General features: G+C 35.8%; 1 protein-coding gene across 3 annotated transcripts in view; it reads left to right on the forward strand.

Annotated features, from left to right (window-relative positions):
• COL4A5 (collagen type IV alpha 5 chain) overlaps positions 1-10,923 on the forward strand; it is a 223,516-nt gene extending 212,593 nt beyond the window's left edge. For all 3 annotated transcript variants that reach the window (XM_045537798.1, XM_045537799.1, XM_045537797.1), the window contains 5 exons: positions 1,450-1,662; positions 5,770-5,947; positions 8,223-8,337; positions 8,684-8,856; positions 9,682-10,923. In XM_045537798.1, the coding sequence (XP_045393754.1) occupies positions 1,450-1,662; positions 5,770-5,947; positions 8,223-8,337; positions 8,684-8,856; positions 9,682-9,763 (761 nt within the window). In that variant the 3' untranslated portion in view covers positions 9,764-10,923. The remainder of the gene's footprint in view (positions 1-1,449; positions 1,663-5,769; positions 5,948-8,222; positions 8,338-8,683; positions 8,857-9,681) is intronic.
• Positions 10,924-24,731: the final 13,808 nt, after the last annotated feature.

Genomic DNA, 24,731 nt, shown 5'->3' on the forward strand with positions numbered 1-24,731 from the left:
AGACCTCTGGGCATAGGGCCTCCACTTGGAGCTATGAGATCTTTCTCTTGAGGGAGATCTCACAGCTGGCTGTTGAATCTGGAGCAGGGGAAAAATAGGAAGGCACATATAAGGGGATTTGCCACTACAAGAGAAACATACAAAGGTTGCTTTTGTTTATGTGTTTAGAGAGTTGGAAAACCCAGCTTTTTCTCAAGATAGGGATTTCCAGGTACTCACTATACTTACCTATTCAGCTAATGTTCAATATATTGATTTAAATCTCTAGACCACCTTGAAACTATTGTGAATCCCACCACATTTGAAAACATCACAATAGGATATAATTTCCCCCATAAAATGCAGTAAATATAAATGAAAAATTTAAGTGATCTCATAGACTTTTGAGGGTTATGGTGACATCTCATGCTGAGATGATAAATTGATATGCACATTTTTGAGCTCACTCATTAATATGTGCCCCTAATAATATTGAGTCTGGTATCTACTAGACTTTCAATCTGTACTCAACCTACTTCCAAAAAGAATTTGAGTCGACTTGCAATAAAAAATACGTTAACACTAAGATTATTAAAATAGGAATAGAAGATCATACACTCATTAGATTGTAAACATATGTTAGCAACTCTAGATAATATAAATCTAAATAAAATAAACGTAAAGAGTTTCTATTTCAAATATCGGCAGCAACAAGGCAGAGTGGTGATACATATGGCCTTCCTAGAGCCAACAACTTGCCATTTCATTAATGCCATAGTTCTAGGGAAAAAAACAAGTTAGTGTCATCTTCATCACTGGTGTTGCTGTGAAGTTTCCCCAAAATGAAAATCTATACACACACTGGTCAGAGGCTTATATATAAAGAGAATTTTTAAATGAGCTCAAATCAAGACACTAAATGAAGAAGGGGAGTCAGTAATAGATTGAAAATAAGCATTTTGAAAAGGCTTTTCCAGAATGTCCTGCCTATTCTCTGAAAAGGTATGCCTGGGAATTATTCCCCAGACAGATTCAAAGGAAAATGTTTTTCAGCACTGAAGCTGGCAAACTGATGGCAACCACACCCTTCCTTTCTCATTGATGAACAAAACATCAGGCTGAAATTTGGTCATGGGGTTTAGACTCTTTCATTACAGCAAGAGACTAGATAACATACAGGCTCGCCAAATAAGCATCACTTCTTCCCATCTCAGGTTCCATTCACCCAGTATTTTAGTGCTTGCTGTCTTCAACTAATGCCAGAAGAAAAAAACATATTTAAATCTCTTTGAGGGCAGAAACCATATCTTAATTTGTCTCCAAGCTCATGATGTCTGACAATGCCTTTATAGACACTCTATAAATATTGAATAAATTAGCTAATATAATGAGGTCATAATGTTTGTCAATAACCATTACAGTGGATCAGAGCTTACTTAATCTTGTATATTGATGATTTCATGGAAACAGGTACCCGTGGTTTGGATGGTCCTCCCGGACCAGATGGATTACAAGGTCCCCCAGGTCCCCCTGGAACGTCCTCTGTTGCCCATGGATTTCTTATCACACGCCACAGCCAGACGACAGATGCACCACAATGCCCACAGGGAACAGTCCAGATCTATGAAGGCTTTTCTCTCTTGTATGTACAAGGAAATAAAAGAGCCCATGGTCAAGACTTGGGTGAGATAATCAGCATCTAATTTCTTACTACACATTTGGTTTTTGATTTGACACTCCTGTTGGGTTCTAGAATAGCCTGGGCCAAAGGGCCTCTCTCTGTTTTTTTTTTTGGGACTTGCAAATTGAAGACCATGTCAAGGGCAACTGAATATATTCACTATGATCTTTAAATAAATAATATTTAACCTTAAGCTAAAAGCATTAATTAGCCATTGTGAGGTACAATTCTTGGCCTAAAGCAAGGCATTTTCAAAAGGGCCACATTTACTTTTAGTTAGCTTAATTATTAAGGAAACAGATTCCCTGGACTCTCTACAGTATAGCAGCTGCTTGAGTGGGCAGTGTTTATAATTCATGGGAGATAGTTTCCTTTTCTCTGAAACTGGTTTTCATCAAGTTGAAAGATAAGTTCTGAAGAGAATCTTGGTTCGTAGATCAAAGAAAATAAGGTCATTGCTTAATTATACTAGTTTATAGTTCCTAAAATAAGTGCCTTAGCTTTACAAAGTATTATCAGAGCAGTTTAAAGCTCTACACAGCACCATATTTCTATATGAAATTCAGGTCACAGTTCATGTAAAGTGTTCCCATGTATCTTGTCAATACTGGGCTGGGCAGCTTGGTTGATGGGATGAGGCTGGACTAGATGATTGTCAAGGACTCTTCTATCCCCTAAATTTCTTTTCCTGGAATTTTGACTTTGGATGTCAAGGTCCCATTGTTTGAACTGGGGCTGCCTATTTTAGGACTCATTATCCTGTTTGCCTCCATAAAGAGATTTACAAAGATAATTTGGGCTCCTGATTTCTGGGATCTTTATGAGAGGCCTCCTGAGATCTCATTGACTGGGCCATTCATTCTGTGAAAACAGTTCTGCAGCAGCAGATACCCCAGAGGTCTGGTGTACTTGCTCTATTCCCAGGGAATATGGCCACACCTGCCAGTTCTGGCCCACCAGAGTAGGCATGTTCTCTTACAAGGAAGCCAGTGGTCATAGGTCATTTTATGAAGCCAAATAAAGTAGTGGTTTGCTTAACATCTTTCTTCTTCCTCTTGTACTTCTCTTTTCTTTCTCATATTTTCCTTTTTTCCTTCTCATCATTCCTTCACTTTCCTTCACTTTTTTGCTTTCTTTATGTACATCTTCTTTTTCTAATTTTGCAGTTGCCAAATAATCATTAAATTAATGATTATATTATCTTTCGGTACTTTTAATTGGATATCTAATTAACTAATTTAACTCAATATATTTAGATAATTTTACCTAGTATTTTTCCATAAAATTCTTCTCCTTTTTTGTTCATTCTCTCTAGACTGTCAGAGTCTAACTTACAATCAAACTTGTAAACTTCAGATCCTTAACCTATTAGGTCAATAGGAACCATTAGAAAGTTTTGAGCACTATGAAATTCAAAAATGTAATACAAAAAGAAAATGGGATCTGCTATCCAGTATATCATTATAACTTTTCAGAATTCATGTACTTGGTCAGACAAATGCCATGATAGGGACCAAGATCCTAAAAGTGGTGGTAGATTGCAGAGGCTCTACTAGGGCTCATACAAGAATCACATTGGAAATATCTTGATGACTAAGCAAAGAATAGAGGCAGCTTTAGCTTTGATGTTAAAGAAACAATCACCTGACTGAATAAATACAGTCTGTGTTGGATTAGTGGAAGGATTATGGTTATGTAAGAAACTGGGTAGGAGAGATGGATTGAATACTAAAACTTTTCTATCTGGAAGAAAAAACATACTGAGAACCATTAGTCTAATAAAGCCTTATACTTTTAAGGGATGGGGAGACACTGGGAGTACATAAAATCACTCAGTTTTTGAAAATTTGGAGAATAATAATCCAGGATTCTGCATCATTGTGGGCAGCCTATAGCACCGATGCAACCAAACACCCCTGATCTCATCATTATGGGCCTTCCTTTTATATACCTCTTCCTTTTCTCTTCTTTACGAGTCCAGGCAGCTGTCACAAATTAGGCATTAGATTAGTTGTCTTTTTAAATGACTTTGTAATGTACAAAGCACTTTCATATCCATTGTCTAATTTGATTTTCACAACTATGATCAAGAAAAAGATGACAAATATTGTTTTTTCATTTTATACACAAAGAAACTGGCTAAGAGATTAAGTAACTTACTAAAAACCACAGTTACAAAGTGATGGAGGTAAGACTGGAATCCAGCACCTGCCAATTCTAAATCCTCCCCTTTTTCAATTATGCCATGTTTTCTTTTGGTCTCACATGACGTTGAGTCAGTCATTTCTCTCTGAACCAGTTTTTTCTTTTTGGAAAAATGGATACATTAGACTAAATCAGGGGAACTTTTGAAGATTCCTAGGCCTATCCCAAACATATTGTATTAAAATTCCAAATGATTCTGATGATCCGCCAGGTTTAAGAGCCATTGGTCTTTTATCAGTCATCTTCCGTCTGAGATAAGGATACCCCTTTGGATATATGAAAAATTTCCAAGAGGTGTACAAGCATAATTTTAAAGAAATCAATTTTCAAGTCTTCAACTTCCATTTGTACTTTCTCCTAAAGCCAATCTGCCTGTGAATGTGCTTTGGGTGATGTCCTTTCCCATATCTCCTTTTAACTCTCATACATCTCCCACTTTATAAAAGAGTCTTACTACAGCATATTGCCTTGAAGTGTGAAAACCTCTGGGAGACAAATTCAAAAGGACAATTCAAAATAATGGTTTTGTTAAAGTCTCTGTTAACTGAGGCTCTATAACTCATTTTAATCCATGTCATTAAGAAATATATTTTTAATAAAAAGTTTACTTTTTGTTTAATAATTATGAAGATTGATAATATGTATGGTTTTAATCAGTTGTGAATTAATAATAATTATAATGATGAAAGTTCAAAATAAAACATTTAACATGAAAAATCCAGTCACAGAAATTTTTAAAAACGTATTTTAAATTTTTGTTTCAGAGAAATATGGTACGATGATCAATAAGATTTCCAAAAATAAAGATATATTACATTAGGATAAAACTGTGAGAGAAGTAGAATGGAAATATAATTTTTAAATGCAAAAGGAAACAATATGTAATTGTCAGCTATTAAAGATAATTTTATGTATTTTCTACAATGGCTAATGTTAAAGTTTCAAATCATTACATTGGTTACATTTAAAAGAGTGACATAAAAGTTTATTTTTAAATATCAATATTCACAAAACACCATAAATGACAGGTGGCAAGGTAGAAATGTGGTTTGCAAATTCTCAGCCCCTAGTATTACAAAGAGAATACAAGGGTGGGTTTGGAGCTGAGAGACAATAGCCAATATCTTAATTCTGGCACAGTATCAATTTAAACTCCTGATGAAAAAATTTAGATATCAAATTTTAATATAATATCTGATCAAAATTTAAATATTATATCACTTAAAAATGTGTGAAGGGGCTCCACTATTTTTTACCATTCTTTTGTGAGTAAATGAGAAAAGAAAGGCTCGATCACTGATAGAGATAACCTCTACTGCTCCTACCAACTCTGAATATCAAAGACTAGTTTCTTGTCTTTGTTTTCTCTTCACATCCTTCCTTCTTCTCATTTTTTTTTCCTTTTTACTTATTCATCTTCAAACTTGTCTGCGGTTGCTATGCATATTGGTCAGCACTACTGTTATCCCTGGGCTTAAAGAGATTGCAGACCCTCAAAAGACACATACTAGGAAAGTCTTAGAAGAAAAAAGGGCAGCCTGGAGCAGGAAATATTGATAAGATATGGTAAAGACTCAGTGTGTGTCCCTCATTTGTATGCAGTAAATTACTAAATATTCTCCATAAGACACCACTGTTTATAAGATGCATCACTAGTTTAGAAACAGCACTGGGGAATATATAATGAGCTACCACAGTAAATGTCCATGTACATTGTAAAATACATCCTGATTTTAGACATGTTAAAATATGAGTAAATATTAGAATTTAAGAAATAAAGTATATTTATTACCTAAGAAATTTAGACAAGTTTCTCTTTGAAAAGTTGTTTGTTATTGTATTAGGAGAAACGAAAGTACCATCTTGATGCTGTCCTTCATCTTTTTCTCTTCAATTCTTCCTAGGAACGGCTGGCAGCTGCCTTCGTCGCTTTAGTACCATGCCTTTCATGTTCTGCAACATCAATAATGTTTGCAACTTTGCCTCAAGAAATGACTATTCTTACTGGCTGTCCACCCCAGAGCCCATGCCAATGAGCATGGAACCCCTAAAGGGCCAGAGCATCCAGCCATTCATTAGCCGGTAAGGAATTGGTTTAGCATTATTATCAATCCCCAGTTAGTTTAGCTAGCCAGAAATGAATCCAAAGCTAATAATCTGATGATATTCCTCCCAGGTTAGGTAGAACAGAGGTACCTTTTAATATTCAATTCACTATTTAGTTTGATGCATATTTGTTGGGGATCTGCTTTTGAGCAGGCTCCATTATAGACATAATGTAATAAATAAAGAACTCATAGTCTAGTCATTAGGCCAATATACATAAATTAATCTAATGTATATCAGGCTTGAGCTAAGTGCTACAATATTTTATTTTATTTTATTTTATTTTATTTTATTTTATTTTATTTTATTTTATTTTATTTTATTTTTGAGACAGAGTCTCACTCTGTCACCCTGGCTAGAGTGCAGTGATGTCATCATAGCTCACAGCAACCTCAAATTCCTGAGCTCAAGTGATCCTCCTGCCTCACCCTCCCAAGAAGCTGGGACTACAGGCACGCACCACCACACCTGGCTAATTTTTCTATTTTTTGTAGAGATGGGGTCTTGATCTTCTTGCTTAGGCTGGTCTTGAACTCCTGACCTCAAGTGATCCTCCCTCCGTGGCCTCCCAGAGTGCTAGGATTACAGGCGTGAACCACCACGCCCGGCCTAAGTGCTACAATAGATCTAATAAAATGTTATAAAGGTATAGGGAAAGGGATGTTTAATTTCAACTGGAGTAATCTGGGATGAGTATATGGAAGAAACTGTTTCAAACTGGTCAGTCCTTGACAAATTAGAAGGACTTGAGGCACAGGCATTTATAAAGGGGAAAGACATGCTAGGCAGAGAAAATGAGAATAGGTAATAGACTAATGTGTCTAGAATGCACTATGTAAAAATTGCATAGAAAGAAAAGATTGTAAAGTTAGCTTGGGTCCAGATAGTAGAAGGTTTTATTGCCAAATTGTAGTTTGAAATTTATTTGGCATATTATGAGAAGCTCCTAAAAATTTTTGAGCTACACCTCAGGGGAGATTACTGAGCCATCAGTGTGTAACATGGATGACAGAAAGGATAGTCCTGACCCTCGTAGAGAGAACAGTTGGATTAAAGGTTATTGCTATAGTCCAGATATCAGTGGATTGGAACTCACAGTGACATGTGTCATGTTAGGCTAGGTAGGATTTGGCAGTTGATTAGCTATGGGAAGAAGGAAGTGATAACTGACATTTGGAGCATAAGTAACTAAGAGGAAGGTGGTACAATTAATAGAGATTTCCTGTGGTTTTGCCATCTTGAAATTCTAGTTTAACTTGATCTCCCAGGAATGTTGGATATTTGCATTTTTGTTCTGATCATGACCCAGGATTATAGTAATCATAAGATGAATCATTGGAAACTCTAGCTCCTTTGATATTGGATATAAAGATTAAAGCTAGTTCAGCCTTAGTAACAAATTCATGGTGCCCCTTTTAACACATTTGCCTAAATCCTTTGGGAATTCATTTGTGTGTGGGTGTGTGTGTGTGTGTGTGTGTGTGTGTGTGTGTGTGTGTGAGAGAGAGAGAGAGAGAGAGAGAGAGAGAGAGAGAGAGAGAGAGAGTGATTTTTTTCAGTCCCAACTATAGGTAAACTGCCAAATTGGCCTAAGTCATATTTCAAGAGGTCCCCTCATGTTCTTTATTAAAGATCTGGTAGGCTCAGTGGTATTCATTCTGTTGCTGCTTTACTTGATTTTATAGATTTCAGTCACATCTCCAAGTGCCTGGGTACCTGCCCAGCATTCTGGCTATGTTGTACTTCTCCAGATAGGGCTAAATGGTTAATAAATGTCCTTTGGACCAAGAATAGTGGGTGGAGATTGAGAAAGTGTCTGTTTCTTATCTTTTCTAGTTTACCAGACATTTTTCTTACCACAGTTCCAGCATTAGTAAATGTCTACCCTCCATTTGGGCATTTTGACAGCAAGTACTATGTGCAATACAGTAAGCCAATCTCTTATAGCAATTATGGCATTGACTATAGCAAATATGAATACAAATTTAGGGTAGAATAAAAAAATGGAAATGCCATTACAGTGATTCTGCAGTTTCTTGAAAAAAGTTTTAGTTCATAACACACTCACACACAACACGCATATTGGGAGACAGTGCTTATACAAAATCAATTCTCAAAGTGCATTTTTTACCTTTTCTGAGCATTGAAGACACCTTGTGGGGCTCCATGCCCAGGAAGGCTTTCAAAGAAGAGGGACTACTATTTCCAACGTACTCTGTAGATTATGTTCCCTCTCCCTTTCCTTTGCCAGATGTGCAGTATGTGAAGCGCCAGCCGTGGTGATTGCAGTTCACAGTCAGACCATCCAGATTCCCCGTTGTCCTCAGGGATGGGATTCCCTGTGGATTGGTTATTCCTTCATGATGGTATGAAACACTCTTCCTTGCCTTTGTCATCATAGCTGACTGTCCATTTTATCTACATTTCTCCCCAATGTGAGGAATCCCTGTCATTTGCATAATAAGAAGCTTAAACCTTACTTAACTTCTGTCCAGGCACTGTGTTCCCCCTCGCATATTTTCTGTAACATATTTTCATAAACTTCCTATTACTTTTGTTGACTACCCTTAGTGTGAATATTATTCTCTTACCTCTGGACCTAGTCCCTTCACTGGTTTGGATTTTTGACTAAGCTCAGCTCACATTTTTGGATATTCAGTAAGATATTATGGCACATGGATATTGTGGCAGATTTTTCCTTGTCTTTTCTAGCATACAAGTGCAGGGGCAGAGGGCTCAGGTCAAGCCCTGGCCTCCCCTGGTTCCTGCTTGGAAGAGTTTCGTTCAGCTCCCTTCATCGAATGTCATGGACGGGGTACCTGTAACTACTATGCTAACTCTTACAGCTTTTGGCTGGCAACTGTAGATGTGTCAGACATGTTCAGGTAAGGTACTTATGGCTTTAGTTTAGGTCCAAAACTTTCTTCAGAGATGCTAAGCAAGAGAGAGACAATTCATGGATGGTTTATCCCCAACAAATGTGAGGAGTTTATTGGGCTATGTATTTTATTCTTACTTACTCTCCTCATATACTTGACTCTGGTCAGAAAAACAGACTTGACTAATATTAGGTAAATTTGGTTTGCAATGCCTTGGTATAGTAATCTTTCAATAACAAAACAAATAGACAAAGAAAGGTTATATGACCTGCTCAATAACAAGTCAGCATCTCTTCAACTAGATTGAGACCACCCCAGGAATTGAAGCTATAGTCTGTGTTCTCTCCCCCTGTCCAGAGGTCTCACTTCCCAGGATTCTCAGTTTGAATTAGTAAGGCTGCATATGATACATGTACCTCAGGATACTTCAATCTATTGATTTTTTTCAGTTTAAATGTATTTTTATGTGTTGTTTCTGTCGGTTATCATTACTTGATATTTTTCTGCTGGTCCTTATCATGTATTCATCATCAGTTGCCCAGATCTCACTCATTCTATGACTATTAGAAAAATGTATCAGAGAAAGAGAGGGAGACACAAATATACAAAGATAATAGTGGTAGGGAGAACAGTCACAAATGTACCTATGACCACTAATGGCTCTTAGGCCATACCAGTCACTGCATTAGATCACATTGCTCAAAAGTAAACCATTAAGTCACTAGGAGAGCTACTTAACACAAAGAGAATGTTTAAGTATAAATTTGAACCAGTAGTAGAATTGAAATACCAGAAAAAGGGAATCTGATTGTCTTGTTTCTTATTTCCCAGTAAACCTCAGTCAGAAACGCTGAAAGCAGGAGACTTGAGGACACGTATTAGCCGATGTCAAGTGTGCATGAAGAGGACATAACATTTTGAAGAATTCCTTGTGTGTTTTTAAATGTGACATATATATAAAATTCCCAGGATGCAATGTCTCATTCTCCTTAACTTTACCACTGCTGCCACCAATGGTGCTACTATATATGACCAAGAGAACATGCTGACTAGTAACCATGAAGATTCAGATGTACCTCAGGATTGTGCCAGAGCAAGTTCTCTGTTATTTTCTGTGAAAGAAATAAGGAAATGAATTTACCTTTTGGGTCCAGAATGACTTTCTCCAAGAATTACAAGATGAAGATTATATATTTTGCCTAGTTACTTAAACAGCACATTAAAAATTCAATTAAGAGAAGAATCATACTGAGTAAAATAAAAGACTGAAGTTTGGGGGAAGAATTATTTTTCATGGTGCTACTAATCCTACTGTATCCCAGGTTTTTAATATAAAAGTGTTAGGCTTATTTTGCTCTGTAAGTAAAGAATGTGTATATTGTGTAAACAGCCTTTTATCTCAAAATGTTAAGTCATTTAGATGTGACCTGACATGAATCACTCTTTACAGAAAATGTAGGAAAGCTTAGAATACAGACAGCAAGATTTTATATCCATGCTTATCATAGTGAGAAAAAAGATATACTCTTGCATCGAGTTACTACTGAGAGTAAATTTATTTTGAGTTTTATCCCCTAAGTTCTTATTTGATTTTTAAAAATAAATCCTTTTAGTCACTTTAATCAGAATTTTAAATGTTTGTGTTACATACCAAATTATAATATCCAGTGGAGCAATGTCTCTTTTGCTGTATTCTCTAAGACTCTCTTAAGACCAAATGCCCCTGTTTTCATCTTTCTTGCATCTTGTTTTTGCTCATTTCTGACTGGACAAAGTTCTCCCCAACAATTTTGAGAAACAAAAATACACATGAAAAAACTAACGATTCTTTTCCCTGTGCTTCTTATGTAAGAGTTATTCTCCTGTGGTCTCTGCTTGTAAAAGAACTAAGAAAACAACACTTGGTTAGTCTTCTCTCTTCAATTATAAAAAGCCAATTGATGTTTCTTACTCTGTTTTATTTTAAACAGTTTATTATAAATAGTCATAGGATACCTATTTCCTTAGCTGCCATCTTCTCACTTACTGTTTTTAACCCACCAATATCAATTTAATTAAAGATATATGTTGTAAGGATGGTTTGTTGTGTATCTCTTCAGGCTATATGTAAAAAACCTGCTCATTTACAGATAGACCACACATCTGCACATCAACAAGTGGTCCTTTCCCAGGGAATCAGTTGCTGCAGACTTTGATCACTCTGATAACTGATAGAATAACTATAGTAATGTAAACTCTTTTCCAATGAAGAAAATAACCTATTAGAAGATGTTTTAGAGATAATAAATTTCTTGACAACATTGTGTTGATGGCTGGGAAAGGAAGCAGAGCTGGTTTCTATTTGGGGAAGTATTCATTATTAATGTTAAAAACAGATTAGTGAGTTAATATTCCTAATGATTAAGAATGAACACATGTAGTTCTCTAAAATAGCCAAGGAATTGCTAAAAATAAGAGGCATTAAAATCCTCTATAATAAAATTTGTGCTACACCTAAAATATAAAACAACCAAAACAATTTTGAGAATCTTAGATCCTAATATGAATCCATGCAAAATCTAAAATTTAGAGTCTATTGTGATAAAATGTAGGATCTTAACAATGGTAACTATCGAATAATTTTGTTGGTTTTGGCTAGCCAATTGCAAATTTTAGCTTTAGTTTTCCACATAGCCCCCCATACATGAAAACACTAATGGGTAATTGTAACTGAAAATACCATATTACATCCCACAGATTTTTCTACATGGTGTACACTGAAAGGTTGCCCCTTTAGTTACAATTGCAAACACTAATTCCAGAGATTTTGCTGTTTGTAGCTTTCCCTCGCAGTTATAGCTGGTTGAAAACCTTGGCTCAAAAAGAGCCTCCTTTTAAACTGTTGTATGTACAACTAGTCTATGTGTTTCTTAAATCCCCTAACTATTCCTAGCCATGCTTTGTTGTGTGAAATACATGACCCTAATCCATTCCAGCACCTTAATGTTGTTGACCCTCCCTTGCCACTGATTATTCAAAGATTGTTCTGATCTAGCTGCTCCAGTAGTTAGCTATGGTAAATTTTTCAGTCATACACAGTTAGTGGTTTCCCCACATTGGCAGGAAATGAATGAGCTGTTCTGCTTAATCTGATAGTTTGATTACCAAATGTTTATGTATACCAAATGTGGTTTTCCAAATTAATGAATCCTTCATGATTCAGATACTACTTAAGGAACAAACCCTAATATTCCATAGCTATGTGTGTGTGTGTGTGTGTATCTTCCAAAAGGCGGAGGCCTCCATGGACAACTCTTCCATTTTATATAGATAGATGATAGATGATAGATAGATAGATAGATAGATATGGTATAGGAAAGTAGACATTCCAATTGCTTTTATAATTTGTTGGCTTAGTTTGCAGTTGGTGTCACACTCGTAACTTCCAAAGGAGATTTTGTTGGACACTTTCCCACACAGCCAAACTGGAAGAACAGTTTCTAGTTCTTATGGTGACAACAAGGTTTTTTGCCTCAATCAGTATGGTTAATTGAAAACTCAATGGTCATGCGAAGCCATCAAAAGTTTATTCAGAAGTTAATCACAAGAGGGCACTATTGCCTATGAAAATGAATCCGCATGTGTAATGATTTGTTGAGCTCATTGTTGGTTGTGGCGGGATTGTCTAAAGTCCTGCCTCCAGATTTCTTGTTTTAAGCCTCATGTATTCTTTCAGCCTCATAAAAATCAATAGCAAACTATAGAAATGATTCTTGAAAGTATAGTCTTAAAATCAATTACAAATATTTTAAGAAGTGGCCCAGTTTCCCAATGTCTGCATCCAAAATGAAAGGACAGCTTTGCTGTCAAAGATTTTCTTCTCAAGAACCTGATTAGAAGTTGGCTCTGGTAGCACTTACTGTGCCTCTCAACACAGAAGCAAACAACAATCACTTTTGTTTGGCCAGGACTTCACTTGGTTTCTTTGGCAGAGAACCTCATTTCTTAGGCTGGACTATACAAACACCTTCATCCCTTGGAAGCTCCAAAATAAATTGAATAACATTTTAAAATTATATGTCATTTCCATTTTAGAACAGTGGTTTTTAGAGTATATTCAGGGTGCTTGGAAGGTTAGTATGGTGGACTCCTAAGTTGGGATTGAATCCAGATAGGCCTGTCTCCCAAGTTCTACATCAACAAATATTCACTGGATGCTTATTAGCTGTAGGGTACCATTAATAGCAATACAAAATCAACTCAACCAGAGAGATGTGTAGTCACCACAATACACTAAGTCCTCACTTAACATCAACAATAGGTTCTTGAAAACTACGAATTTAAGCGAAGTTATGTTCAATGTCAATTAGTTATAATGTCAATGAGGAAAAAAATTTGGTTTCATTGTATGTCGTTTAGCTGAAAGTTGCAATTTCTAAGAACCTATAGATATTAAGTGAGAACTTACTGTATATCCTCTGGAGAAGAAATCTATCTTTGACTGCCAAATCTTACTAACTCTAAGCCAGACTAGGACAGATAATGGGGATTTTTGCCAAAGTAGGTGTCTGGAGGAAGCTGGCTCACAAGCCTGCTCCCCAAAACATGGATAGGCTACAATCAAATTTATGTAACCTTAACTCTATATTTTTCTGTGGATGGACAGCATACCCTACACATGACCCTACAGGATAACAGATTGCTGATGTCATACCAATTTATGCCAGATATATTCTGTTTCCCCTTCCAGAATCATACTGCATCCTTCACCCTGCTTTCTATCCCAGAGGGTTCCTGACCCATGTGGCTTCTAGTTGGGTTCAACCAATGGGATGTTCCAGCAGGATAGCAGGGGAAGGAACAAGAGTGGGGTTAAGGTATTTATTTTTATTGCTCCTTCCCTGTGGGGTCACCTCAGGTTGCCTTGTGCCCCCTCAATTGAATGTCCCTACTCTTCTCAAGATGACCAGCTATTTTTAATTGTCTCCCTTTCTGGTTCCAGTAACCTCTTTATTCTCATCCCTTTGGGTCTAGGTGTGGTGACAAGTCTGCTGTTGCTGTGCTGCTAGACCTGGATTCCTGAACTACCTTTTGTGATTTCCCCACACACCACCTATATATTTCTAATTAAACTCTCCTCAAACTCTCGTAATTTAAGTATGTTGTCCATTTGCTGTTGACACTCTGATGAATACACAACTGCTTCTAGTTTCCAAAATCTAGGGGAAGTGCTTTATTCCATATGTGGCAAAATGAGGGTGCATTGATAAAACTGACATATGTGATTAAGTATGCATCTTCCTCTTTGAACTGAGGAATGGGCCAGTGGAAATATGATTTAACTCCACTTAACTTAAGACCTAGTTTACCAAGCTTTATTGGAAGCTGTGTTCCAAGGTTCTTAGGGTGAAATGAGGCACAGTATGTTCATTATGATCCTAAATTATTTACCTATTTTCAAATATTGCCCCATTGGATCTCTAAAGAATGCACTTTGATTTCCCAGACGTGGTCATTTGGCTTGTTACATCTTACTCCAAATGAAGAATTTCAGTTGCCTCCCTGGCAGACTAGATTCTAAATACCAATAACTGATCTCTGAAAGCTCCAGAAAGAAAACTGCTGGTAGTACTACTTCTATCAGAGGAATCTGCTAAGCCTGGTGTGCATGCTTGCAGTCAGTGAAAAGCCCCAGCTGAGAAATGGACAGTTTGTTAGTGGTTTTCTAGCCTCAGGAGCATCTTTGAAAGGTAAGCCTGCAGAAATTCTTCAGATCCGCTTCCCTTCTGTTCATCAAGGGTACCAGAGTGAATGCTTACACTAAAGATTATGGAAGACAGGACAGGTTCTGAAGCCAAAGGCAGTCAGAGACTACTGTACTTGCTAATTTTAATCAGGGCCACATGGAGCCTACCACGAAGTGAACATACTTTCTTTTCAGGTAAAAAAAAAAAGTTTTCTGGCTGATCTCTTCAGGGCCAGTAAAGTACTTGCTGTTGCCAGTCTATCATAAGCTACAATAGTAAACCAGATGTCCAATTTTTGTGTCTTTCTCTGACACAATAATTTGACACTTGCTTGGGCTCTAAGAAAGGCTACCTCTAATGCTTCTGCAGCAATAACAGCAACACCTTACATTTATATAGTTCTTATTAAAATGTCATTCTTCACACATTTCATCTGAGTCTCAAAAACTCTTGATGCATATAAGCAATGCAAGGATTGGTCTCCAATTTATAGATGCATATGCTAAGCCTTGATTAACTGACTTTCCCAAGGTCACAAGGCAAGTCACTAAATTCTTTTCACTCAAAATCTAATCATCACCTCCTAGCCATGAAGATGCCAGTATCAAAAATCTCAGAATCCTGTGTGGTAGAGATTCACAGCACTACAGGGGTCACTGCCTCATGAGAAGTAATAAGCTGCATGTTTTGGAAATCTTGGATCCCAGTTAAGGATGAGTGCTTTTCAGAGCACCATTGCAGCACCTGAGACCTCCTGGAATTAGCCCTTGGACACAGGGGACTTGTAACGAATCCACTGTACCTCAGGATACTCTTGTCTGTCTGGTCTAAGCCTCTGTGGCTAAAGAAAACTATGGGTCTGGCCTAATGCCCACCTCACATGAGCTTCCTCTGGGCTCTTGAATCCAGATGAGCTCCTGGAATTTGAATGCCCTGGTCTGCAAACTCTCCAGTGCTACTATGGTCTAAGTAAGGGCCAGTTATGTAAATCTGAGACCATCCAGAAATTAATAGTATCTATCATCTCTTATAGACGATGAAAAAAGTACTCTGTGGAGAAGGAATTTTCATTAGTTCCAACAGGAAAGTTCATTATATTTTATTTACACTTATTATACATCAACACACACACAAGCAACTTGAGTTAACTAACTGTAACCTCCATTGGTCATATTTTACATGCAGTAGTTTTCCTTATTTGGCTCCTGTCTGTGGAAATTTAGGCTAGAAATCATGTGAACAAACATCAAGCCAACTGGGCCAAGCAATATGTAGTTATTTATCAGATTAGAAAGGCAGGGAAGGTGAAAAACAAGTTGGAAAATACCTAGGCTAAAATGGGACCCTGCTTTCTTTATAGTAATCAGGATATAAGAAGCCTGGTTTTTAGGTTACTAGGTTTAGGTATGTTCTTAAGTTGACTATGTACTTTCTGATATTGTGGCTGTTGCCCACCTTTAAGGCCAGCAGCAACACAGAAAACTCCCCCCACAGAGTATAAAGTACTAATAGCATGAAGCCGTTTTTACAGACACTTCCTTCTCCTACTCTGGGAAACCTGCATTTTCTTTTATTCTCTGAGCAAGCAGAAGCAGCCATGGGTGCATGAAAAGGTGCTAAGGCTTTTATCCTTACGGCTCTGTTTTTGCTTCACCTATTTTGAAAATCTGCTATTAGGTGCATAAATATTTATGATTATTATGCCTTCTTGATGAAATGATCCCTTTATCCTTATGATAATGGTAGTACGGTAAAGAAAATATTCATATTCTTTGCTCTGAAATCTACATTGATAGCAGTATAGCCATTCAACTTTCTTTGTATTAGTGTTAACATGATTTTTTTAAATTATTTTATTTTTAACACATTAACTGCCATGTGAGTTGTATGTAACTCATGCTAGTTTTGAGCCTGCAGCCTCAGTGTAGCAAAACCTTGCAGTTGGTTCGTGAAAATCTTACTTGTTGATGTTCTTATTGTTACAGTTAATGTTGACAATTTAATTGCATATAACTCAGGCACACAAAACAATAAAAATAACCAATTTTTCATTAAATTAGAAAGGATCATTTTGTTTTCAAAGTTTTTATTCTATTTTCTAAAAAAAACACCGTGGCCCCAAGGAAAAAAAATTTTTTTCTAGTTTAGCAGTCAATGTGTTAACTAGCTCTGTCTTGATGCATTTCTTGAGGGGAATAAAATTGGATGTTACTTTTTTATACAATCTGACAATTTTTGATTTTTAATAGACCACATAATGTTATTATTGATATGGTTATATCTGTCATCTTGTCATTTGCTTTCTATTTGTCCCATTTGTATTTTGGTTCACTTTCATACCTTGTTTTGGATTAATTGAATATTTTTTCTGATTCCATTTTATCTTCTTTGTGGCATATTAACTATAACATTTTGTCTGGTAAATTCAGTGGCTACTTTAGGGTTTACAGTATACATCTTTAACTTATCACAATCTATATTCAAGTCGTGTAATCCCACTTCATGTATACTATAAGAATGTTCTGATAGTATACTTTCAATTCTCCCCCTCTTGATCTTTGTGCTACTATTTTCATACGCTGTACATTTAGTGTTATAAACCCAACACATTATTATTTTTATTTAAACAGTACATTCTCTCTTGTATTAGGTATAACTCATATACCATAAAATTCACCCTTTTAATGGATACAATTTAATGATTTTTAGTACATTCACAAAGTTGTTCAACCATCATCACTATCTAGTTCCAGAACATTTTCATCACCCCCAAAATAAACTTCATGCCCATTAGTATAGTCACTCCCTTTTTTCCCTATCCCTTCTTCCCCGCAGCCCTAGACAACCACCAATCTGTGTTCTGTCTCTATCTATTTGCCTATTATGAACATTACATATAAATGGAATCATACAATACATGGCCTTTTGTGCCTGGCTTTTTTCACTTAGAATAATGTGTTCAAGGCTCATCCATGTTGCCTCATGTGCCAGTATTTCATTCTTTTATTTTTTAAATTAAGGTGAAATTCACATAACATAAAACTAACCATTTCAAAGTGAACAATTCAAGTGCCATTTAGTACATTCACAAAATTGTGTAACCACTGCCTCTATCTAGTTGCAAACATTTTCATCACTCCAAAAGAAAACCCTGTATCCATTAAGCAGTCTCTATTACCTACAGACCCTAGCAGCCACTCACCTGCTTTCTGTCTCCATAGATTTAACTAATTCTGGATGTTTTATATAATATAAATGGAATCATACAATATAATGTTAGGATGGAAAACCTAGTAGGTGTTCTTGGCACAGGTGGAGAAAGATTTCTCACGCAGAGATTAAGATATATAACAGTGAAAAAGTTTTTGTTTTTTTTTTTTTTTGAGACAGAGTCTCGTTCTGTTGCCCGGGCTAAAGGAAACAGTTTTTTATTCTCTCGGAAGGATACAGAGAATGAGAGAGTGAAAGAGAGAGAGGAAGGTGGGGGAGGAGAGCAGGAAGATGGCCAGAAAGAGAAGGGAGATGCCAGCAGTTAGGCCAAGTGGCTTGCTGCTTTTCTGGGGACAAAGTGAAAAAAAGTAATTGTTGTGAAGTAATTAGCAGGCAGCTGTGAGATGTCAGCTTGTCTGTCACTTTTCTTCTCTTCCTGAAGACTTCGTTAACTCCGAAATTTATCACAGGAGATGTGATTTTGCCCCTGAGATAAGGTTTTGGGCAACCTTGACACCTTTGTCAAAAACACTTGCTGTGGGTCTTCTTGAGAACTCCTGGCTACAAAAACAAATTCTAAAAGCTGTGAGCTGGTTAAATGTAAATAGAAAGATTTACATTTCCTTTCTGGGCTCTTTTCAGGTGTTTGTGAAAACAGAGTCCCAATGTGACCATTTTTGGTCTGATCGCTTTGACTTAGCATAATGTTTTCCAGGTTCATCCAGCTTATAGCATGTATTAGTATTTCACTCTTTTTATGGTTGCATAATAATTCATTATATGGATATACCACATTTTGTTTATTTATTCATCCACTGGTAATTGTGTTGTTTTCACCTTTTGGTAATTATGAACATTGCTGCTATGCACATTCATGTACAAATATTTGTTGGAATAACTAGTTTCAATTCTTTCAGGTATACCTAGGAGTAAGTTTGCTGACTCATATAGTAATTCTATGTTTAACTTCCTGAGGAACTGCCAAACTGTTTTCTACAACAGATGCACCATTTTACATTCCCACCAGCAATGCACAAAGGTTTCCAATTTTTTCACATCCTTACCAAAACTTATTATTTTTCCATTTTTAATTATTACCATCCCAGTGGATATGAAGTGGGATTTCACTGTGGTTTTGATTTACATTTCCCTGATGACTAATGATGCTGAACATCTTTTTGTGTGCTTGTTGGCCATTTGTATATCTTCTTTAGAGAAATATCTATTTAAATGCTTTGCGCATTTTGGATTGTCTTTTTATTTTTGAGTTGTAAGAGCACTTTATGTATTACAGATACTAGTCCCTTATCAGATACATGATTTCTGAATATTTTCTCTCATTCTGAGAGTTTTGCTATCTTGATGGTGTCCTTTAAAGCACAAGAGATTTTAATTTTGATGAAATCTCACTTGTCTATTTTTCCTTTTGTTGCTTTTGGTGTCATATCTAAGAAATCATTGCCTAATCCAAGAGCACGAAGATTAACTCCTACATTTTAGCTCTTACATTGAATTCTGATCTATTTTGAGTCAATTCTTATACATGATGTGAGGTAATGGTGTCCTAGCACCATTTGTTGAAAAGCTTATTCTTTCCCCCATTAAGTTGTCTTGATACTTTTGTCAAAAACCAATTGACCATACATGGATGGGTTTATTTCTGGATTCTTAATTCTATTATATTGATCTATGTTTGTCTTTATGCAACATAGATCTTGATTACTGTAACATTGTAGTAAGTTAGAAATAATCCAAATGTGAGTGTTTCAGCTTTCTTCTTGTTTTTCAAGTTTATTTTGGCAATTCAGGCTCCCTTGCAATTCCATATGCATTTTAGCATGAGCTTGTCAATTACGGCAAAAACAACTAGAAGCCAACTGGGATATTGATAGATTGCATGGAATCTATACATCACTTTGGAGAGTATTGTATTTTAATAATATTAAGTCTTCTCACCCATGAACACATAATGTTTTTCCATTTATATAGGTCTTTAATTTCTTTCAATGATGTTTTCTTTTCTCTCTCTCTTTTTTTTTTTTTGGGCCAAGAGTCTCACTCTGTTCCCCGGGCTAGAGTGCTGTAGCGTCAGCCTAGCTCACAGCAACCTCAAACTCCTGGGCTCAAGCAATCCTCCTGCCTCAGCCTCCCGAGTAGCTGGGACTACAGGCAAGCACCACCATGCCCAGCTAATTTTTTCTATATATATTTTTAGTTGTCCAGCTAATTTCTTTCTATTTTTTAGTAGAGACGGGGGTCTCGCTCTTGCTCAGGCTGGTCTCAAACTCCTGAGCTCAAATGATCCACCCGCCTCGGCCTCCCAGAGTGCTAGGATTACAGGCGTGAGCCACCATGCCCGGCCTCAATGATGTTTTATAGTTTTTGTTGTGCAGGTCTTGCACTTTTGTTTAATTTATTCCTAGGTATTTTATTCTTTTTGATGTTACACTAAATGGAATTTCTGTCTTAATTTCCTTTTTATATTGCTCATTGCTAGTGTATAGAAATACAGTTGTTTTACTTTTGTTTGTATATTGATCTTGTATCCTGAAACTTTGCTGAATGCATTTGTTAGCCCTAATAGTTTTTTAGTGGATTTCTTAGGATTTTATACATACAAGATCATGTCATCTGCAAATAGACCTAGTTTTATTTTTTCCTGTGCAATCTTTATGCTTCTTATTTATTTTCTTTGTCTAATTTCTCAGGCTAGAAACTCCAGTACAATATCAAATAGAAGTAATGAGAATGAGCATCTTGTTCCCAGTATAAGGAGGAAAGTTTCAGTCTTTCACCATTAAATATTATGTTAGCTGTGGATTTTTCATAGATGTCCTTTGTCACCTTGAGGAAGTTCCCTTCTATTCCTACTTGTTGAGTGTTTTTAACATGGCAAGATGTTGAATACCATCAAATGCTTTTTCTGCATTGATTCAGTTATTCATGTGGGTTTTGTCCTTCATCTTATTAATTAGGTGTCACATTGATTGATTTAAATATGTTGAACCAATCTTCTGTTCCTGGTATAAACCCTACTTGGTCATGGCATATGATCCTTTTTATATGCTATTGAATTTGGTTTGCTAGTATTTTGTTGAGGATTTTTGCATGTTTTTTCATAATGGATCTGAGTTTTCTTGTAGTGTCTTTATCTGGGTTTGGTATCAGCATGTTACTTACTGGCCTTATAGAGTGAGTCACGAAATATTCCCTTATTGTCATTTTTAAAAAAAGTTTCAACAGGATTGGTGTTAATTTAATGTTTGGTAGAATTCACCAGTCAAGCTATTTGGTCCTGGGCTTTTTATAAGTTGCTAATTTGAGTTGCTAGTATTTTTTAAAGATTTTGTGTCTAGGCCGGGCGTGGTGGCTCATGCCTGTAAACCTAGCATTCTGGGAGGCCGAGGCAGGAGGATCGCTCGATATCAGGAATTAGTGACCAGCCTGAGCAAGAGTGAGACCCCATCTCTCCTAAAAATAGAAAGAAATTACCTGTACAACTAAAAACATATATAGAAAAAATCAGCCGGGCATAGTGGCACATGCCTGTAGTCCCAGCTACTCGGGAGGCTGAGGCAGTAGGATTGCTTGAGCCCAGGAGTTTGAGGTTGCTGTGAGCTAGGCTGACTCCATGGCACTCAGCACTCTACCCCGGGCAACGGAGCGCGACTCTGTCTCAAAAAAAAAAAAGAAATTCTGTGTCTATATCCATAGGGGATATTGGTCTATGCTTTCTTTTCTTGTTATGTCATTTTCTGGTTTTATTATTATGGTTTTGGTATCAATGAGGTTTGGCCTCATAGATTGAGTGGGGAAGTTTTACCTCCCCTTCTCGTTTGGGAAAATTTTTGGAAGGATTGTTGTTAATTCTTCACTAAGTATTTGGTAGAATTCACCAGTGAAGTTATTTGTCTTGGACTTTTATTTGTGAGAAATATTTTGATTAATAATGCAGTCTCTTTGTTATATCTATATAGTTTTTCCATTTCTTCCTGTCAGATTTGGTTGCTCATGCCCTAGAAATTTGTCTATTCCATCTAGTGTAATTGACTGCTCTGCATAAAAATGTTTATGGTATTCTTTTATATTCATTTTGATTTTTCTAATGTCAGTAGTAATGTCCCCTCTTTCATTCTTGGGTTTAATAATTTGAGTCTTCTCTCTATTTTGGCATGATCTGTCTACCTAAAGGTTTGTCATATTTGTTAATTTTTTAAAAGAACTAACTTTTGATTTTGTTAATTTTATCTATTATTTTTCTGTGTTCTATTTCATTGATTTCCACTCTGATGTTTACTATTTCCTTCTGCTTGCTGTGGATTTAGTCTGTTCTTCTTTTCCAGTTTTTTAAAGGTGAAAGTTTAGGTTATTTCTCCTTTTTTAAGATAGGCATTTACAACTATAAATTTCCCTCTAAACACTGCTTTATCCATACTTCATAAGTTTTGGTAGGTTGTAGGGTTTCTTTTCATTCATTTCAAAGCATTTTTAAATTGACCTTGTGATTTCTTCTCTTACTCATTGGTTATGTAGAAATGTGTTAGTTAATTTCCACATATTTGTGAATTTTCCAAATTTCTAGCTACTGGTTTCATTCCAGTGTGGTCAGAGAATGTACATGACTGCAATTATTTAAAATATATTAAGTCTTGTTTTATGGACTGTTTATGCTCTGTGCTAGATAACGTTCCATGTGCTCTTTGGAACAATACATATTCTGTTTTTGTACGGTGGAATGTTCTATAGAAGTCTATTAAGTCTAGTTGATCTATAGTGCTGTTCAAGTCTTCTATTTTCTTATTGATCTTCTGCCCAGTTGTTCTGTTCATTATTGAAAGTAGAGTATTCAAGTCTGCAATTATTATTGTTGAATTATCTATTTATCATTTCAATTCTGTCAGATTTGCTGCATGTATTTTGGAACTCTTGGGTATATATATATATATATATTTATAATTTCTATATCTTCTTTAAGGATTCAACCTTTTATTTTTATAAAAAGTCCTTTTTTACCCCTAGTAGCAACTTTTGTCTTAAAAGTCTACTTGTTTGATACTGACATAGGCACTCCAGCTCTCTTTTTGTTACTGTTATTAATGATCTATCTTTTCCCATCCTTTTAATTTCAATCTATTTGTGTCTTTGAATCTTAACTCTGTTTCTTCTAGGCAGCATATTATTGAGTCAGGTTTTTATATCTCTTCTGCTGATTTCTGCCTTTTGATTGGATTGTTCAATCCATTCACATTTAATGTAATTACTGATAATGCAGGATTTATGACTGCCATTTTGCTATTTGTTTGCCATTTTTGTTCCTTTATTCCTCCATTACTTCCTTCTTTTGTGTTAAATAGCATTTTCATTCCCTTGTCATTTCTTTTACTATATTTTTAGAATTATTTTCTTATTGTTTGCCCTATGGATTACAATTAACATCTTAAATTATAAGAATCTAGCAACTTAATTTCATAGTATACAAAACTTTGCTCCTATATAGCTCCATTATCTCTTCTCTCCTTTGTGCTGCTGTTGTTATAGAATTACATCTTAATACATTGTATGTCAATCAGCACAGATTTATAATTATTGCTTTATGCAGCTGTCCTTTAAATTAAGAGAAATAAAGAACTATAAGCAAAAATTACATTTATACTGTCTTTCATATTTACTTCTGCAGTTACCTGTACCAGTGCTCTTTATTTCTTCATGTGGATTTGAGATACTGTCTAGCATCCTTTCATTTCTGCCTGAAGGACTCCTTTTAGTATTTCGTGTAGGGCAATCTGCTAGCGATGGATTTTCTCAGTGCTGGTGATGTCTTAATTTCTCCTTTATTTTTGAAGAATAGTTCTATTGGAATAGAACACTTGGTTGACAGTTTATATTTTCTTTAAGCACTTTGAATATGTTATCCTAATTCCTTCTGGACTCCACAGTTTCTGATAATAAATTGATAATATTATGAAGCATCACTTGTACACAGTGAGTAACCCTGTCTTGCCATTTTCAAGATTCTTTCTTTGTCTTTGTCTTTTAACAGTTTAATTATAATGTATCTTGATGGAGTCTTTGAGTTATTCCTGCTTGGAATTAATTGAGCTGCTTGGATGTGTATATTAATATATTTCATCAAATTTGGGTAGCTTTTGTCCATTATTTCTTCAAATGTTTTTTCTGATACTTTCTACTCTCCTTTCTTCCTGGTATTTCCATTATATGTATATTGGTATGCTTGATGGTGCCCCACATTTCTCAGTGGCTATATTCATTTTTTAAAAAATTCTTTTATCTTTCTCTTCCTCAGACTGTGTAATCTCATTTGACCTATCTTTAGATTTTCTGATTCTTTCTTTTATGAGTTCAAATCTGTTGTTGAGCCTCTCTAGTAATTTTTTTTCTATTTCAGTACTTTTCAACGACAAAATTTCTATTGGGTTCTTTTTATAACTTATCTCTCTGTATCGACATTCTCCATTTGGTGAGGGATCTTTCTCATACTTTCCTTTAGTTCTTTATACATGGTTTCCTTTCATTCTTTGAATATATTTAAAATAGCCAATTTAAAGTCTCTATTAAGCTCAAGGTCAAGGCTTCTTCAGGGACAGTTTATGTTGACTACATCTTTTCCTGTGTATCATCTGTACTTTCTTGTTTCTTTTCATCTATCATAATTTTTGTTGAAAATTAGATATTTAAAGTAATATAATGTGGTGACTTTGGAAATTAGACCTCCCCCCACACACAGAACTTCCAGAGTTTGTTGTTGTTGTTTGTTTGTTTAATGATGTTTCTGTACTAATTTTGTAAAATCTGTATTTTTTTGTCATATGTAGGCACGAAAATCTCCAGCTAATTATTTACAGAAATTTCCTTAAATGCCTAGAGCTAATAAATCTCCCAGTCATTTCTGAGTGGCTCTATGTACTCAGTAGGGCACATTCAACA

Source organism: Lemur catta, chromosome X (assembly GCF_020740605.2).
Source record: "Lemur catta isolate mLemCat1 chromosome X, mLemCat1.pri, whole genome shotgun sequence".
Taxonomy (NCBI): domain Eukaryota; kingdom Metazoa; phylum Chordata; class Mammalia; order Primates; family Lemuridae; genus Lemur; species Lemur catta.